Source organism: Tetrao urogallus (genome assembly GCF_951394365.1).
Source record: "Tetrao urogallus genome assembly, chromosome: 1".
Taxonomy (NCBI): Eukaryota; Metazoa; Chordata; class Aves; order Galliformes; family Phasianidae; genus Tetrao; species Tetrao urogallus.
In genome coordinates this window covers 26,349,923-26,368,503 of record NC_136813.1, presented here as the reverse complement: position 1 = coordinate 26,368,503, position 18,581 = coordinate 26,349,923, and the positions used below count along the sequence as shown (strand labels likewise).

Sequence of the window (18,581 nt, the reverse complement as noted above, 5' to 3'; positions counted from 1 at the left end):
AACATTATTCAGGCCCATTCAAGAATTTCAGTTTGGGGCATTTTGAAGTACATGAGGAAAAACATTGTTAAGTGGAAGTTCATGGAAAAAAAAAGGAGGGGACGGGAGAGGAGGGGAGGGGAGGGGAGGGGAGGGGAGGTCACCTGGAATATCCATTCAGTTCAACCGATGTTAAGCACTCAGCACATCTGAAAATGAGCTTGCTTACCAGGTGCCTAAATTAGGAAGGATTGGTGCTTTGAAAATGCGAGCTTGACAACTCAGTTTTGCAAATGTATAGAAATGTTTGCTATAACACTTCCATCACACAAGATCCTGCAAACAACAGTCAGAGAGGAAACAAGACTTCTGGAACAGACAGGTGATGCCTCTGGGCTTGAGTTTGACACTGCAACTGGTGCTTGCAGGATTGGATTCCCATCTTCTTGAGCCTTGTAAAGCATGGCAGTGTACAACAGCCTACCATGCATCACATTGTCTTTTCAGGACCAGAAGTCAAACTGTTATTGTTATTTACAGAGAACCATTTCACCATATGGGAGGCTTTACTTCTAGAAAGGTTTTGAATGCAGCAACAAATCCTGCTCTGCAATTCCAGTGCTCTTGCACGGGTCACGGTGGGACAGGTGGGAGCCTCTTTCTCTCTTCATTAAACAAGTACCAAAGAGTGTTACAAGATCCATCAGCAAATGCTGCAATCCAGGCACGTGCTAGGGCAACTCGCAGTCACTTTGTAAGCAGAACTGCTCTGTGATTTCAGCAGGGACTTCTTCAAAACACATGGTGCAGTGTGGTCTTTGGCATTTATATCCTGCCTCACTTCAGGCAGGGGAAAAAAAAGAAACAGGAAAATTAAAAAAACAAATTTAGATTAGTGTAATCTCAGAGTTATGAATGTATATGCTCTGACTTGAGGAAATTATTTTTTTCAGCCTTACATCAACTCAGCTGTTTTGCATATGTTGGCCTTGGTTAGCTGTGTTATGTTTGGGGGCATAAACGTCAGTATGTTTTTAATATTTGTTTCATATCTCCGAGATTTACAATTGATATGTATACTTTAATACTTCTGATAACATACAATGTTTGTCTTCTAAATCTCTGGGACAGTGGCCATCAGCCCATTCTTGTGCTGGTAACAATAAGTTTATGTACACGTGCACATGTATGCATATGCATGGTTCCAGATTTGTGACTGTGTCTCCTTGGGACTATTGGTAGGTGCAGGACACATTTACCAGGATATTATGCACCTCCGGAATCATAGAATCATATCATAGAATCATAGAATGGCCTGGGTTGAAAAGGACCACAATGCTCATCCAGTTTCAACCCCTGCTATGTGCAGGGTCACCAATCACCAGACCAGGCTGCCCAGAGCCACATCCAGCCTGGCCTTGAATGCCTCCAGGGATGGGGCATCCACAGCCTCCTTGGGCAACCTGTTCCAGTGCATCACCACCCTCTGAGTGAAAAACTTCCACCTAATATCTAACCTAAATCTCCCCTGTCTCAATTTAAAACCATTCCCCCTTGTCCTATCACTGTCCACCCTCATAAACAGCCGTTCCCCCTCCTGTTTATATGCTCCTTTCAAGTACTGGAAGGCTGCAATGAGGTCTCCCCAGAGCCCTCTCTTCTCCAAGCTAAACAAGCCCAATTCCCTCAACCTTTCCTCATAGAAGAGGTGTTCCAGACTTCTGATCATCTCAGTGCCCTCCTCTGGACCCATTCCAAGAGCTCTGAGTCTTTCTTGAGCTGGGGCCCCCAAGCCCAGACACAGTACTGCAGATGGGGCCTCACAACAGCCGAGTAGAGGGGGACAATCACCTCCCTCTCCCTGCTGGCCACCCCTTTTTTAATGCAGCCCAGAACACAGTTGGCCTTCCGGGCTGCAAGCACACACTGCTGGTTCATGTCCAGCTTCTCGTCCACCAGGACCCCCAAGCTGGGCCAATGACAGCAGCTTGATTGGGCCATGTCCAGTCTGGGCTTTAACACGTGTTAGCCGAAAGCTGGCAGAACATGAGCCAGCAGTGTGCCCAGGTGGCCAAGAAGGCCAGTGGCATCCTGCCTTGTATCAGAGGCAGTGCTGCCAGCAGGAGCGGGTAAGTGATCATCCCCCTGTATCAGCTCTGGTGAGGCCACACCTTGAGTACTGTGCTCAGTTCTGGGTCACTCATTACAAGAAAGACATTGAGGCCCTGGAGCGTGTCCAGAGAAGGGCAACGAAGCTGTGAAGGTCTGGAGCACAAGTCGTACGGGGAGCAGGTAAGGGAACTGGAATTGTTCAGGCTGGAGGAGCCTCAGGGAAGACCTTATTTCAGCACAGACAGGCAGCAGCAGGCGCGGGGCAGCCGTGGCCGCCCGACCGTCCTCCATAAGCAAAACGTGCGATGGGGCAGCGGTAAGAGAAGGACGCCTCTGCCTGACAGAGCTTACCAGCTACGATCGCGCCCCAAGACCGAAAGCCGCACGGTACGACGAGACTGAGCCTCTCTGCCGCCGTCCGCCCCGCCTGCAGCGGCTCGTACCATTCTCCCCACGCAGGAGGGGGGACAGAGCGGGTGATGCGCGCCGCCGCAGCCGCCGCAGCTCCCGCTCCCCCTCTGCGTCCCGCGAGGTGGTGCCTTCCTGCCGCCGGGCGCGGTGCCCTGCGGCGCTCGTGTGGAGGGGCGCGCGGTGCTTCTTCCCGCTTCTCCTCGTGCCGTCCCCGCCCCGCCTCCGCCGCCATGTTGTGGAGGCGGCGGGAGCGGCGGCGGGAGCGGCCGGCGGGGGTGGAGGAGCATGCACGGCGCGGAGCGGCGGCCCGCGGGCGCGCACCCTGACCGGTGGGTGCTCATTGCACCAGGTAACCCCGCGGGGCCCCGAGGCGGGACGGGCTCATCCGCAGCGCCGTTTGCTCGCCCGCCCCATCCCGCTGACGGAGCTCGGCAGGAGGCGAGTGCCTTGCGGCGTGCAGCCGGCCCCGGTTCTGTGACACGAAGTCCCGAGAGGACCCCCGGAATCCCGCACCGCAGCGAGGTGCTTTGTTCCCTGTGGTGGTAGGGCCGTCCCAGTTAGCAGGCGGTGCTGTGCCTCAGTTTTGTTAACAAGCTCATTGGGAAACATTCACCCTCATCGGCCGTGAGGTCTCTGTACTTTCTGAGCATTCTATATGCAGGGCAGCAAGGCCTGCACGTGTCCTAGGAATACAGGCTGAGAGTTGGGGCTGCCCTCAGGACAGCTGAGCGGCTTGTCAGTGCCTGAAGGGGGAGATTTAGAATAAGGAAAAGCTTTTTTAGAGTAGGAGTGATGAGGCACTGGCGCAGGTTGCCCAGAGGTGGTGGATGCCCCATCCCTGGAGACATTCGGGGTCAGGCTGGGTGGGGCTCCAGGAGCACCCTGGAGGTGGCCCTCTTTGCACGGGAGCCGGAACGGGTGGCCTTTAGGGCTTCCTCCCAACTAAAAACAATTTTGCACTGTACGTGGGCTGTAAACATGGCTGTCTTGGCTTCTCTCCCTTTGCATTTAGTAAGCGTTGTTGGATGTTTTTCCCCCTTTTACATTCACTTCTGTCTGGTATCAGATTTTAAGGCTTTAACTTCACAAGTCACAAAAGGTTGTAGTGTTAAGGATGATGCTTGAACATGACCTATTTCACTCTCCAAGACACAGAGCAAGGAAGCATTTTGCTAAATGCCCTTTTACTAATTTGATTTCCTAAGGCAGTGAAACTTCCCCAGTTGTGAGCCAGCTTTGTACTGTGCCTATTTCTTCTTTGACCCAAAATTTTTGAACTCTTGTGTTAATTTCAACCAAACCTGATAACAAGAAGGAGCTCTCTGGAGTATTTTTATGAGCTTTGTGAAAGTGTCTGTGATGATGTGAGAAATGCTTTAAATGGCACCCCTGGAGGGAAGGTGTAGCATGAGTTTGGTTCTGCAAGGATTGGAAACCAGGCAGGGGCTCCGCCTTGGGGGAACTGAGAAAGTGGGCTGCTCTAGTTACAAGAGCAACAGAACCAATTGTTATGGTTTCACTGACTCCTCTCTTCCTCAGGTTGTAGCTTTTCACTTCCAGCCTTTGTTACTGACATACTTGATGCCTAAGAAAGGAATTTAAAAGTGAGGAATTCCTTTCCCTGCAGACTAGGATTTAAGTTGAATCCTCTATCAGATGACTGGCTGTGTCAACAGATGTCCATACTGTGTAAATATTTACAAATATGCTTAATTTATGCACGAGCAGTGAGTTCTGTGCAGTAAGTTAAATTCTTCCGTAAGAGTTGGCAGGATTGGAGCCAGAGCTTGTAACATCCACAAAGCCAGACAGTTTGTATTACCAATTATGCCAGAGCAACTCTGTCAGAATTTATATAGTGCTCCAGACCTGTAAGAAGGTTTATTAAGCCTTACTAGAACCCCACGGCGCACAGCAATTTTAACAGATCACTGGCTGATAATTTCAGAACTCCATTGCTGATAAGACTTGCCAATCATATGAGTAGGACTGCTGAAATGAAATAAATGTAATAGTTTTTGTTGTGTTTTTTTTTTTTTTAACAGATTTTGTGTAAGGAGATTCTTAAAGTTAGTATCTGTTGCTTTTTAGAGCTTTTTAGCTCTAAAAAGAGCATATTTCTGAGCTGTTAAAAAAAAAAAAAAAAAAAAGTGTAAATGGCAAGTTTACCTTGCAGGAAGAAGAAGGACGTGTTCTAATGCTATGCAAAAGAAGCTCCAAAAGTTTTCTCACAGTAAAGGCACTTTCCAAGGCCCTGATTTCAGGTACTTAAGTTAGTTTGGACTACTCACCAGAGCAGTCTGTGTGGAACAGCTTGCACAGTTAATGCATATCATTCTATACACCTTAATACCTTTTCCACTTGGAAAATTCATTCATGTTACGTTGATTGTGACATCTTAGAAGTTCCTGTATGGTGCAGATGACAACTGTCTCCACAAAGAGGCTACATAGGAGTCTAAAAAAGAACAGTCTGTTGTGAGTATGGAATTAAAGCTCTGAGAACTGAAACTTGAGTTCTTAACTGTCAGTGCTTCTCAGTCAGTCTGACTGTTCAGTAGCTTTCTAGAGCAAGGTGAGGTTGTGGCTGGAGTTCTGAATACTGGCATGTGTTACTCATGTCTCTTAATCTTTACACCATTTTCAGAATCTTATCTGTTCTTGCAAAAGTCTCTGAGCGCTCTCGCTATTTGTATGACATGTAAAAGTGTAGATGTAAGGAAGGTGAGATTCTTATTTGGACTATGGTAGTTGCTGTTGAAGCATGCACTGCTGGGCGGTGTGCAGCCTTATCATGAGCATTCAGAGGAAGCTTGTGAAATGGGTTCTGCCCCTCTACTCTGCTCTTGTGAGACCCCATCTGCAGTGCTGCCTCCAGTTCTGAGGTCCCCAACACAAGAAGGATATGGAGCTATTGAAGAAGGTCCAGAGGAGGGCCATGAGGATGCTCAAAGGGCTGGAAGTACCTGCCCTACAAAGCCAGGCTGAGAGCTGGGGCTCTTCAGCCTGGAGAAGAGAAAGCTCTGGGGGAAGCTTATAGAGGTCCTCAAGTACCTGAACAGGGCCTACAGGAAAGCTGGGAAGGGACTCTTTAGAAGGGCATGGAGCAACAGGACAAGGGGAATAGTTCTGAAGTGGAAGAGGGTACATTTGGACAGAATATAAAGAAGAAATTCTTTCCTGTGAGGGTGGTGAGACAGTGGAACAGGTTGCCCACAGAGGTTGTGGGTGCCTCCTGCCTGGAAGCATTCAAAGCTAGGCTGGATGGGGCTGTGAGCAACCTGGTCTAGAGGGAGGTGTCCCTACCTGTAGCAGGGGCTTGGAACTAGATGATCTTAAAGGTCCCTTCCAGCCTCAACTACTCTGATTCTATGGATGTGAATCACCGAGAGAAAGCAATAAGCAATCAGAAAAAGGGAGGATTGGTCATATGGAGTGAGGTGATTAGGGTGTAAAACTTGGTGAGGATGGAAAAATTGGACATGCGCATAACGGTTGAGCTGTGCTTAAAGTCAAGTCAGCTCTCTGGGCGGTTTCTCCAGATTAACTATGTCGTGGATATACAGGTTCCAGATTTGGCCTATAGCAGATTCTGCTCAGCACTAAAAGTTTATTATTTCAAGTGCTGTGCCATGCTAACACATCTCTGCTGTTTCTAGAACCAGTATTGCAGTACAGCTGCTTTCAGCAGTGTCTGAAATAAGTCCTGGTGGACCTGAACTGGGCTCTGTGCAGACCTGCTCTGCTCCTTGTTCAGGTATTTTATGAGCTTGGCTGGAAATCTGAATGGGGGTGGTTGACATCTATGGTTAAGACGACAAATTTGGAGCACTGTAGGAGTCATAGTAGAGATACTGAAGTATTTCTGAGTATCGAAGGACACACATGAACTTCACTTTTGGGTGTCCGAGTTTCCAGGTTGTGCTCTTCTGCATTTTTCATAGTATTTGGATAATCTGGGTTGTTATATTACATTTGTGTCCACTTCTCTCCCTTCCCCTTGAGAATGTAGAGCTTTGTATACAGATTCCTCCTTTAGGAGGCACCACAAAGAGGGTGGTGATGCACTGGAACAGGTTGCCCAAGGAGGCTGTGGATGCCCCATCCCTGGAGACATTCAAGGCCAGGCTGGATGTGGCTCTGGGCAGCCTGGTCTGCTGGTTGGCAACCCTGGACATAGCAGGGGGTTGAAACTGGATGATCAGTGTGATCCTTTTCAACTCAGGCCATTCTATGATTCCTCTTACATAGGTTTAGCTACTGAATAGTTGCAAGGGAAGCAAAGTGGCTCCTGAGGATTATAATCCATCTGTCTCCCAGCCAGTATGTTGCTAATGATATGCATTTGTGGAAGAGGTTCTGTCTGTTGTTTGTTTGTTTGTTTTTTAAATCATACCCACTGATTCTGCAGTGCTTTTTAAGTGTGCATATAGGATATTTCTGCTTGCTTTGTAGAGCCTATTGTCAACATTTTCTCTGAAAATCGTAAGAGCTAGAAATTATTTTTGCTGGAAAAAGAAATAATAATGAGACCTCATCTAATTGTAGGTTTGTGAAAGTAAGGATCTTTAAGAGCCAAATACCATTGTGTGACAGATCTGATCTAGGTTCGGTATAACAAAGCAGCTTTCTTATCTAATGGCTTCAGACTGGCCTTACCAATAGCAGCCAAACACATGCGCCAATTGCTGAACGGGGAGGGGTGTGAAGGACAGTTTTGCAGGGGGAGGTGTTATCTCAGAATTGATATATTGATATATTTATATCCTCCACTGGCTTTAGCAAAGAAGTCAGCATTTGAAGGTGGTTTTCTAAGTCTGATGTTCCTCTCTACACCCCCAAGTTTAGACTGCTGCATTTGATTTGTTCTGTATTAGTAGAAGTAGGGGTTAGCTGCAAGCTGATGATTAAGTTCAACTTTTATTTTTCTGAAGTAGATAAGTTTAGATTACTACATTTTTTCATTCCTTTGTTTTCTTAACCAGCAAATTGATTAGCTTTTGTATTGTTTTATGAGAGCTGCTATTTTAGTGGGTCTGGAAGGGCTGCACAAAGGGAGGGATTTTAACAGTCCTATTATTTTTAGGAACTACTTATTTAAAAATAAAAGGAGTGGTTTCACATAATGGTTGGCAAGATTTTTGAACAAATTTCATATGCCAAAAGTCAAATGGAGGCAGAAATAAATGAACTGTGATGCCAAACCATAGGGCATAAGCATGCATTAAATTAATCCTTTCTTTCAAATGAGACTGAGGAACTTTTGTCAACATGCAACAACAGAGGACGCATTTTACTTGAAAATTTGGGGTTGTATTTAGAGAAGACGTCATATCAAAAGAAGTTTTTGTGTAATGCATAAATGCAGTTTGCACTGAAATCTGATGTAGGCAGTTTCCCTGTTTTTTTCTTGACCATTCTCACACCTTGTGTTTAAAAGCACTTTGATGCTTGCTTTATTTAACATTAAAAAAATTGTTCAAAGCATCTGCTACAAAACAGCCCGCAGTGCTGTGCTGCTAGAAAACTTGATTCAGAAGTTGTAGCAAATGTCAAAATGGGGTGGGCCAGTTGTAATTTGGAGAGAGAACATGGAAATAGTGCTCACAATTAAAAATGTGTATTTTTAAGTATCTGACTTATATTTATATAATCTTTCTTACATTTTATGTGCACATATTAATAATGTGCACCTTCTCAATAAATGAGTGTGAATATGCATATTTTTCCTTAAACTCCCTCTAAACTGGCATTTGCATCTCTTGAACAAAGCCCTTTGCCTGCAGGTAATTTGCACTATTTCTTACATCTCTTAAAATGCATGCTGAGCTCAGCTGTGTATAAAGCAGATAAAACTGGCAAGCTAAGGAGCCAGAAGGAAGCATAGCAAATAAAAGAACTGAAAAGAGATGTTTTAATGTGTAACACCATCTCTTACTTCTGCTTTCTGCCATCTGGCTTGGAAGAGACCAACATATGCCAACTTAGGCCTCTCTGCACATGGGAATAGGGCTGATTCAGCCAGTAATACAGCTGCACTGGTGTTGACCCTATAAATATTGAGAAGGGAAGTCTGAAGTTTTTAGCCTTTCAAGTGATAACCTGTTCTTGAACTTCTCAAGATTGACTTCATCATTCACCCCCAACCTCTCTGCACAATTTGCCCAGCCTCTCGATTGCAGGAACAGCTGAGTTAGTATTCTCCATTACTGCCAGTGAGTCTGCGAGCACGTGGTTTTGGATTCAGAAGTGAGTTGTGACAGCGTAAGGCAAAGCTAAAGGCTGTTCTTAAGCAAAACCCTTACCATTCAGTGCAGCTGCTTGGTTGTGTACCAGGACACAGGACTCCTCAAGCATTTCCATGGGAAGGTTTATTCAAGATAGAAACTTGGTGTCATTTTTTGTATCTCATTAAACCTCTTTCTTGTAATGTTTCCAGGTGAAGTGGGAGCCAGAAACAGCTTAAGAGGGTGTCAGTTACACTGCATTAAATGTTGTTTGCTTAAGGCAGCAGATAATAAATGTGATTACCAAAACAGATTGCTGTTCTAGCTTTTCATAATAAATGTTGCAGAAGTCCCTTTGCTGAAGCCAGTACTGCATACGGTCAGGAGGATAAGAGGGTGAGGTAATCAAACTATCGTAACTGAGTAAAGACCAAGGTGAGATCTCCAAAAATGAAGTAGGTGCTCATGCAAAGCTCTGCCTTCTGTGCGAGCATGCAGGAGAGCAGCTGTTTGCAGAGGTGATGGAGCTGTGTTTCTGTGTAGCACTCTTCTAGAGCATAGTCCAGCCAGGGACACAGTGATGTCTTGTGGCTGTTCTCGTGCTTTCCCACCTCTGTAATTCACATGTAATCTAGTTTTCTAATACTCTTAAACTAATCGAGGAGCCCATTGTCACATACAGAACATAATAGGTTATTTTCTGTATCGCCTGCTGCTGCCACAGCTTCTCTTCCACGTGTAACTGTATGGTGAGTGGGCAGTAGTTTACTGATCTGGGTGGAAATGAGCGTTTTCTTCACGGCTGGATCAGCAAACTGAGCTGACTTGCCATGTGGCCACAGAATTGCTGGTTTGAGTGGAAAGAAAGCAGGAGAGATAGGGAACTCAAGATTGTATTTTTTTAATGACCTGTGAATTTTGGTATTTGAAGCCATTTATAGAACTGTGTCCTCCGTCAGTGCATACCTGGATTTGTTCATTACACTAATACATAATTACCTTGAAAGTTACAAGGATATTTTCAAGCTACGGCAGGGGAGATTCAGGCTGGACATGAGGAAGTATTACTTTTCAGAAAGGGTGGTCAGGCACTGGAATGGACTGCCCAGGGAGGTGGTGGAGTCACCGAGCCTGGGGGTGTTCAAGGAAAGGCTGGATGTTGTGTTGAGGGACATGGTTTAGTGGGAGCTATTGGGAATAGGTGAACGGTTGGACTGGATGATCTTTTAGGTCTTTTCCAACCTTGGTGATTCCATGATTCTATGATATTAAAAGTGAGAATGATACAAAGTTCTGGATTATTTTTTGTTGGGCTTCTTTTCAGTTTGTGCTGCAGGACAGAGGACTTTGCTCATGTACCATTAGCACAGGCACTGAATTAAAGCTATTTACTTCAGGATTGACTGATTCTGGAAGGAATGTAAATAAAACAAATATTAGATCTAACGTATTTGCACCTCTAGACTGCATAGTTCAGTCTTCCATAAAATGTCCATTAAATGAGCTCCATCTGACACACCTTTTTTGCATGACTCAAAGTTCAGAAGGGAATGGAAAAGACTCGTGTAGGTGACGTATGGTTTAATATCTGTTTTTAAATGAAATCTTAACTTTATAATTCCAGACTATTAAATGATCCTGGTTTTTTGTAGGGTGATGGTGGAGGGTTTTTTCCTCTTACGCAATTGACAGATATTTACAGCCTTTTGCTTGCTTGGCTGGAAGCTTTTTTTCATGGGAATTCCATATAACTTGATATTAGTCTGTTATATATAGTATCTATAAGCAGTTTTTGGGGAAAAAAAAAAAAAAAAAAAAAAAAAGGTGAACAGACCTTGCATCATCTGTAATAGTTTCATAGATCTTAGTGGGAGTTTTATGTTCTTTTCCAATTCATTCATGTTGCAATACCAGCAACATTTTATTTTTTTAATGGCTGGATTCATTAATGCCTCATATCAATCCATTGTGGAACAAACTATTGCCAGAAATCCTAAGACAGCTGGTTCATTTTCACTTTGTTCTGTTTATACGTTTTACAGAATTTGCCTGGTTGCATGTCTGACCTCCACAAAATACAGTAGGCTTTTCTCTTTCTCTGTAATGGAAAGCTGCTATAAAGCTTTTACAGTCTCCGTAGCTCAACTTCAGGAGTCTGAGGTTCTCTCTGTGGACTCCAGTGCCACTGGTGGATGTATCACCCACGCTTCTAGGTGGGCTTTGTGCAGCTTGGTTACCAGTGAATGCGCAGTAGGCTGTAGCTTCAGCAAAGTGTGCCAACTTAGCAGCCTGGTGTTGGCATTTGGTTGTCCTGCCCCCTGCTCATCTCAGAGCTGCCTGTTGTGGTGTTGCTCCTGGCTTGTTTCTGCAGGACTGGTGTGGGGACTCTCTGGGTGTGAGACAGGACTGAGGTGGGCCAGCTGCCTCATGGAAGTGTCTGCCTGTCTGTCTTCCCTGGCAGCTTAGGGAACAGCTTGCTTTTTCACTGGGATGGGGTTATTTGGCGCCTCTGTACTCTTGAACCCAATTTTTTGTACCTTTACAATGAAACTTGTCCTAGGAGAGAGGCGTGCTGTACTGACACACCTGCTGGGGAATTGTGCTGTACAGCTGTGTGCTGCCTGTAGCTGAACTCTGCCCAATGCTTAGGAGAGAGCATAGCAGTCAGAAGAGTGCGATCCCTCTCACTTGTTTTTCCATTCTGTTACACATTCTGTGTCAGCTGAGCTACAGAAAAAGTTGCTGTTAAGAGTAGTGACATTTAGCTGTCATTTTCCATTAGAATTAGACCTATTTTAACTTAGTTTTGCTAGAAAATCTCTTCAGAACCACTTTTTAGGAAGTTTGTTTATTTAGCTGGAACAGATCCTTGCCCAAACACAAGGACTGATAAATGTAATGACATTAAAGAAATCCAGTTACCTTTCTTCTGGCAGAAGGCCAGAACACACACCAGAAAGGCTTTGGACACCTAACTTTGAAAATCCCTTGCTCAGCATTTTCCTAGTCAGTAAGTGTTTAAATTCAGATAAATAGGGCCTCCTTTGCCTATAAGGCCTCATTACTATTGCATCCAGTTTTCCAAGCAGGCATTCTCCCAAATGCCTCTTTTTATTTGCCAGTTTGACATCTAGTAGGGCCAATCTGTAACAGAAGGATACTTCAACTAGGCCTAGAAGCAGAGCGTTGAACACAGGTAGAAGAAACCCAAGGTACAAGAAGCTGGGAGAAATCACATTTTCCTTTGCCCCCTCTTTCCCTTTGTGTGTCCCATCTGGAGGGTGCCGTGTGAGATAGGGGGGGTCAGCACTGCAGCCCTGCAGTGGTTTAGCTGAGCTCCCTACGTGCGGGCATCCCAGTGAGGATGGAACATGCACTTGGTGTCAGAAAGCTGGGGAATGAACACATCAACTAAATAAAGATGCAGACTTCATTAAAAACAGCTACATTAGGAAGGGTTGTCTGCTTAATTGTTCACGTTCTACAAGATGCAGCTAGGGCTCGGCTGGATGTGTTCCCAGTGTTCATAAATCTACTCATGAAGAAAGCGGAGCAAGTGAGCGCTAAAAATTCCTTTGTTTTGTTTTGCTTTGTGTTTTAAATTTTGAAAATCATATTTGGTGTGTATATTTTCACATGTTCATATGAAACACGTCAAAATAAACACATGCAGTGTGTTTCTTTCGCTGTCATTAATCACGGCAGCGTTTTAAAAAGTAACAAAAAATACAGCAACGTTAAACTGTGGTCAAAAAATGAAATATACACAGCTATAGAAATTTGAAGTTCTCCTTTGCCAGGACAAATGTAGCTTGACAACCGTGTGTGTTTATGTATCAGCATATGAAGTAGGTCTGGTTAGCAAATATGGACTTTTTTTTTCCATTAAAAACCTCCCAACTTATATTGAAACTTTTTCGAGTACTTTTTCAACCTACCTGAAGACTCAACTGAAAATTCAGGGAAAGAAAATGGCTGTAAATTCTTCAAACACCTTTAAAAACCATTGTCTTCCAATACTTTGCCACAGAATGCACTTGAAAAACAAACAAACAAAAAAAAAAGACATTCTCTTTAAACCCTGCTTATGGCTTCATCTGGGCAATTTCTGTTTGGGGCACAGTTGAGTACCCAGGAGTAGATGTGAAAGATGAGAGTTGTTTGTTTCGGGCTTTGGGTTTGTTTTCTTTTTTTTTTTTTCAGCCACTGAGGTACCTGAGAACAAACAGCCTGTGAGAAGTCCACCCACCTGTCCTTTCCTGAGGTGTTAGGGAGCAGCTTTCAGGCAGGGGGTGGCTATTTTTGAATGCATTTGAGCTTCCTATTTCCTTGTTTCTCACAGAAAAGAAGTTTGTAGTCTCTGTGTCATTAAACCTGGATACTACCAAAAAGGGAAGGGCAGCATCACAATTCTGTTCCCTCCAGCAGCCTCCCCTGGGAGTAGATAGATGCGCAGCCCACCTCTGCTGCTTCTCTCCTCTTTCAGCAGCAGCCCAGCAACCCAACCAGCAGCCTGGTCCCTGTCAGCCCATTCTCCAGGGTCTGGATGCTAGTTATGGATGTGAAATGTTTTAGTTATTTTCCTTGCTCTGATGAATGCGTTTATGAGAGGAACTGGGACAGAACTGGCAGTCTGCAAGTTAAGAGAGATGATGCTGTCATGTTGCTCTTCAGTCAGATGTGGGAAGTTGTTTTCATAAATATAAGTTAGACTTTCCCTACAAAGAGAACTTGGATAGAATATAATTAACTGGGGATCCTTAAAGATGGTTTTCAAGCTTCAGTCCTTATGGGAGCTGTTTCCTTTCTTTTTTTTTTATTTTTTATTTTTTTTATTTTTTTTTTTTATTTTCACATAGAAATTGTACTTTTGCAGCTCTGTTTTTTGTCTAACTTTTTTTGCTTAAATACACAGAAAAGAGCACAACCATGAGGAGGCTAAGCCAGAAGTGCTGTATTTTCTCAGCTTCTTTTTCCTGCCCTCTTAAATGCACTCCTTGTTTTTTAAGATTATATACAACAGATAAACAAGTGTGCATACTTTTCACGTAACTAACAACCGCTCAGACAGTTCCTGCCTCATATTGCTGAATAATCTGAAACTTCCTGAATGCTATAGAAGACCACTGTTTCTTCCTACAAGTATTTTAGCTTGTGGGTTTGCCTAATTTACCAAAGTGTTCCAATAATCTTTGAGACTAAATAAGGCAACACATCAGTTCATTATCAAACTGAGTTATCAAACTTAGGAGTACTGTTGCTTGAGGCTCTGTGAGGGGAATTGGGTTTCAGAATCTAAATCATCCCCAGGTGCATATCTTTTCTGTGGCAAACAGAAAGTGCCAGAAGTCTGGAATCACAATTTAGGTACCTTGATCAGGTAGGATGGATTTGGGCTGAGGCATATAACTTTGTAAGCAGAAAATATGTGAGCTTTCAAATAGTGTCAAACCAGTTAATTCTTAACGTCTTGGAGAAGCATGGCAGAAAGTGAAATGCTTCTCAGTTCTCAAGTTCATAACTTTTCCCTTTCCCTCCACAGAGGCTGCTACCGACCCCCCTACAGCACCTGACAACGAACCTATGTTTACAAAACTACGCAGTCCGAGCACAGGCAAGTTTTGGAATTGTGACATGAGCCTGTTAATGCTTTGGTTGATTCCCTCCACCACCAAACTATTCGTATTTTGCAAGCTGAAATAGTGATGATAATGTAAGTCTTATGTGCCAGAGATACTGCTGTTGATGCCAGATAGCTAATGCTGTGCAAACATTTCTTTTATAATTTTAATTGGTTGAACTGTTTATTCATCAGGAATATTGGCAGCACAAAAAAGAATTGTAATTTAAGTTGTGTTTTTAAATGCATTTGATTTGGGGAACTTGCAGTGTTGGGTGTTGAACTTTGGCTTTTTTTTTTTTTAATCCAAATTTAGGCTTCATACCATTCATCTTATGCTGTAAAATAAACAGGCAGAGTCAGAAAAGTGATACAGTTATACTTACCAAGCTTTTTGAGTCTTTTCATTTTTAAAGCTAATATTCTTCTTTCCTTGCTTCAAGCAGTGCTATCTCTTTTCTTATTAATAGATGATGAGGCACTTTAAATACAAAATACATTGGAAAGACCAGCAAATGCGATATGCAAAGGTGATATAATGCAAAGGTGATATAATCATACCACCATCCCACAAATAGTTACTTTCCTCTGGTCAGATTGCCCTTTTTGTCAAGGATTTCTTATTAAGTATGAGTAATCTAATCACAGAATTGTAGGGGTTGGAAGGGACCTCCAGAGATCATTGAGTCCAACCCCCACTGTTTGCAGTATGAGATACTGGAATAGAAACTTGCAGCAAGCCTTGGTTAAGGTTAATGCGTTTTGTTTAAAGACAGAATTAATGCATTTTTTCCTTTTTTTACAATCTCATTTGATTTCTAAGTTACGTATTTTTATATTGAAATTCACTATTCTTATTTATGTGTTTGTGACTGGAGTCTTCAGGTACTTTAATACATGATATACTCATTTCTAAGTCTTCCTGAAAGAGTAATTTAAAAACAATAGATACAGAATATGAAATCATTTATCCTCATCATGATACCTATTTTTTGATTGCTCAGATTTACTGTGAGAGTATACAGCCACAGACATTTTCCACCTGCTTTATTATGTTGTCTTGTAATTTATTATGTTTTTAAAAGCACACGCGTTAATTTGCTTTTCTCTGTGGAAGATCTATTCAACTTGATGAATATGAGATCTTGGGAAAGGTTTCTGGGAAAAACCAAGAGTACAATGATTTGACTGGGTGTGTTCCTTTAGAATTTATAGAAGCTTATTTGTAGACCTGCATGAACTTCCAGTGATGTAGCGTATTAATATTTGAAAATAGAAGGACTGAGAACTCCTGATGTCTTTTGCTTATGTTTGGATCTAACAGACAAATTGTTGTTGACAAATATTGTATAAATAGCCACTGAAAGATTCAGCGTACAACAGATATTCATGCTAACCACTTTGTTTAATGAAAGCATGCATGGTCCTTTTTATAGGCAGGTAAAAAGGACAACGTTTCTGTCCTGTACAAAGACTACAAACTGGAGTTTTAGCTTGTAATTCAGAAGCGCTGCGAGAAGCATTTTTCAAAGTTCTGAACTAAAACAAGGGAATATTTATGCTACAAACTTAATCAGCTAAATGAAGTGATAGAGAATGTCTCTAATGATAGTGTTGATAACCTGCAGTGCTTGTCCTTTTAACGTAAGCAGGTAAAACAAGGAGCTGAAGTTAGGCAATAGAAATGGTCCATTTCACAACTTTTCCTTACTCTCCACCATGCTTGGCTGGAAGACTCACTGGTAGGAGTCTTTTAAGTTGTGCAACAAACTCTTCTGTGATTAGTCTTGATGTCTGGTGCTGATCAAACTATGATGTAGACCCTTGTTGAGAATCACATGGTGATGATGGATATCTCTGCTCTTCCTAGTATTTGCTGTTCATTCCTCCCACATCCAAAAGAAATGTGATTGTCAGATAACTGAATCTGTAACCTTAGGTGAAGTTAAACATCCCATCAGCTTTTGAATAAAGGGGGGAAAAAGCATCATCAGTCATTTTTTGGGAAAAGATGCATCTGCCCATTTTAGCTGACCTTCCTTCAGTAAGACCCAGGTATCTGTCCAGGCTGAAAACAGCAGTGATGACATCAGCTTTTAAGGGCTTGCACTGATACTTTTTTGAGCCTGCCCATGATCTTTAAGTTTCCAAGCTGTATTTTGAGCAGGATTGCAATAGTTAATGTTGCCTTTTGAGGATGACAGGACTAATTCAGCCTACAGACTCAAGTACCTGAACATCTGTGGCCCCTTCTGCAGTTCTGTGACTTCCTAGTTTAGACGTAGAAAATGCCAGTCTTTTTTGTAATGTATGTCATTTTTCCATTAGAGCCCAAAACTAACATGAAACAGCAGAATTGTGCTGTGGAGCAGCCTAAAATAAAGCTTCCCTTTTCAGACTGTCAGTATTCTCTTGTTCACCTTACTTGTGTACTCATACTGAGTTACTGCTATCTGCTTAGATGCACAAAAAAAGATATCACTGTCACTTGAGGGTTTTGTTCCTTACTTCTGATATCTTAGATACAAACATGAGAGAAGGCAAGGAAATTTTCTGGGTTTCCACCTTCCCCCTTCAGTACAGACGAAAAAAGTAATTTCTTGTGTGATTTTGATTTGGGTTTGGATCAAAGGCTTTGTGTTGTAAGATGAACTATTCACACATCTTATTTATTGATTCAAATTCAGTTTGGTTTATAGAGCTGGTAAACGAACATCTGTATATAATAGTTTTCTTTGTCTGAGCTTTCTTTGTAGTGAGTTTATGTAGAATGTGCGTATGTTTGTGTGTATGTGTATATAAGACACATTCTTCAGATGTATTGGGTATTCTTTTGATTTTTGTGAAAGCTTACAACACAAACCAGATTTCTTTTTCAACAGGGGAAGCAACTCTTTACTTATTCAATAGTGGTGCACAGCAGCTGTTCGAAGTAAAAGCTTTTCATGAGGAATATCGTTCCTGGTTTATAGGTGAGACTGTTCAACAAGGTGAGTAATGTTATGTATCCTTCCCCCAACCATAACTAATGTTCATACAAAGAGACCTTCTCTCTTTCTTCTATTAAATTTACAGGTGTTTCTCTTAGTTGTTTGAGGCATGCTGCATCACGTCCCCACCTTCTGACGCACTCATTTGCCATCTGGATTTAAGCAGGGCTAGGGGCTTTGTGGTCTCTCTTTAAAAGGCTGCCTTTGGCAGCTTCAATTAGACAGATGTTGATTTGTCTTTGAGGAAGGGTATGGTGGGATGGGGGAGTTGTTCAGTTGTGTTTAAACTGAAGTGCCATAAAATACTTAGCTTTCCTTGTCAAACCAGAAAGTCCTTGGTGTACGTAAAATATTTCTTATCCTATAGAAGGGGAAAAAGGGCTGGAAAGCCTGAGCTAGCTAAGTGGAGCAACGCTAAGCAGAACTCCAAGCACTGGAGTGTGGTTTGATCTGGTTTTCTTTTAATTACCTCTGTAGTCTTCTCTGTAAGTGCTGTGGGATAAGCCTGCTGTCTGAAGGTGTCATTTCAGTGCTGTGTCTAAGTGACCTCATCTGTAGCATCATAGTCTCTGATCCTAGCTCATCTTTCTGAAAATGAGAAAGAAGTTTGTGCAACCACTCGTGATGGCTTTAACAATCCTTTCTCAGTAAGGATGTCCCTGGTGTAGTGTTTCACTCCCAGAATTTCCATAGACTATGTAATTAGTATCCCTTCAGGAGATGAAGGTGTGTCCTTTTTGTCTGTTTGTAATTAGAAAAAAGACCATTTCTAATATTAAAATAAATAAAGTGACTCGAGCAGGCATATACCTTCTTTAATGGCAATATCCCAAATGTGTGTTAATGTTAAAATGTACTTTGCAGGTGTATATAGCAATGCAAGCAGTAGATCTACGAGCTTTTCCTTATTCCCTTTAGGGGTGAGCCAAAAGACTGAGTCTGCTCCCAATTATGTCCACTCTATATTCTCCCCCTCCCTTTCTAACCTCTGCTTTGGCCCTTGGGAAACAATGGCCTTAAGGACTAATTGCCTTTTTCTTTTTTCTTTTTTTTTTTTTTTTAATATATAAAAAAGGGGAAAATTTTTTCCTGAATGGAATTGGGCTGCTGCATCTCTGAAATAGTTGGGCCATGAACAACTCAGAAAAACTGTGTGTTTGCAAATCATCTCATTATCTGCCAAGAAGGAAATGACTGGAATGTAGGAATAGACAGGTATAAACTCTTCAGGAAGGACAGGCA

The 18,581-nt window shown here is 42.7% G+C and overlaps 1 protein-coding gene across 1 annotated transcript in view; it reads left to right on the top strand.

The window, feature by feature from the left end:
* Window positions 1–2,787: 2,787 nt before the first annotated feature.
* Window positions 2,788–18,581, top strand: part of RNASEH2B (ribonuclease H2 subunit B) — a gene marked incomplete at both ends in the record, with an annotated part of 39,100 nt that continues 23,306 nt past the window's right edge. Inside the window, 3 exons of the mRNA XM_079549223.1 lie at window positions 2,788–2,851; window positions 14,272–14,343; window positions 17,232–17,339. Coding sequence (XP_079405349.1) covers window positions 2,788–2,851; window positions 14,272–14,343; window positions 17,232–17,339 — 244 coding nt within the window. The remainder of the gene's footprint in view (window positions 2,852–14,271; window positions 14,344–17,231; window positions 17,340–18,581) is intronic.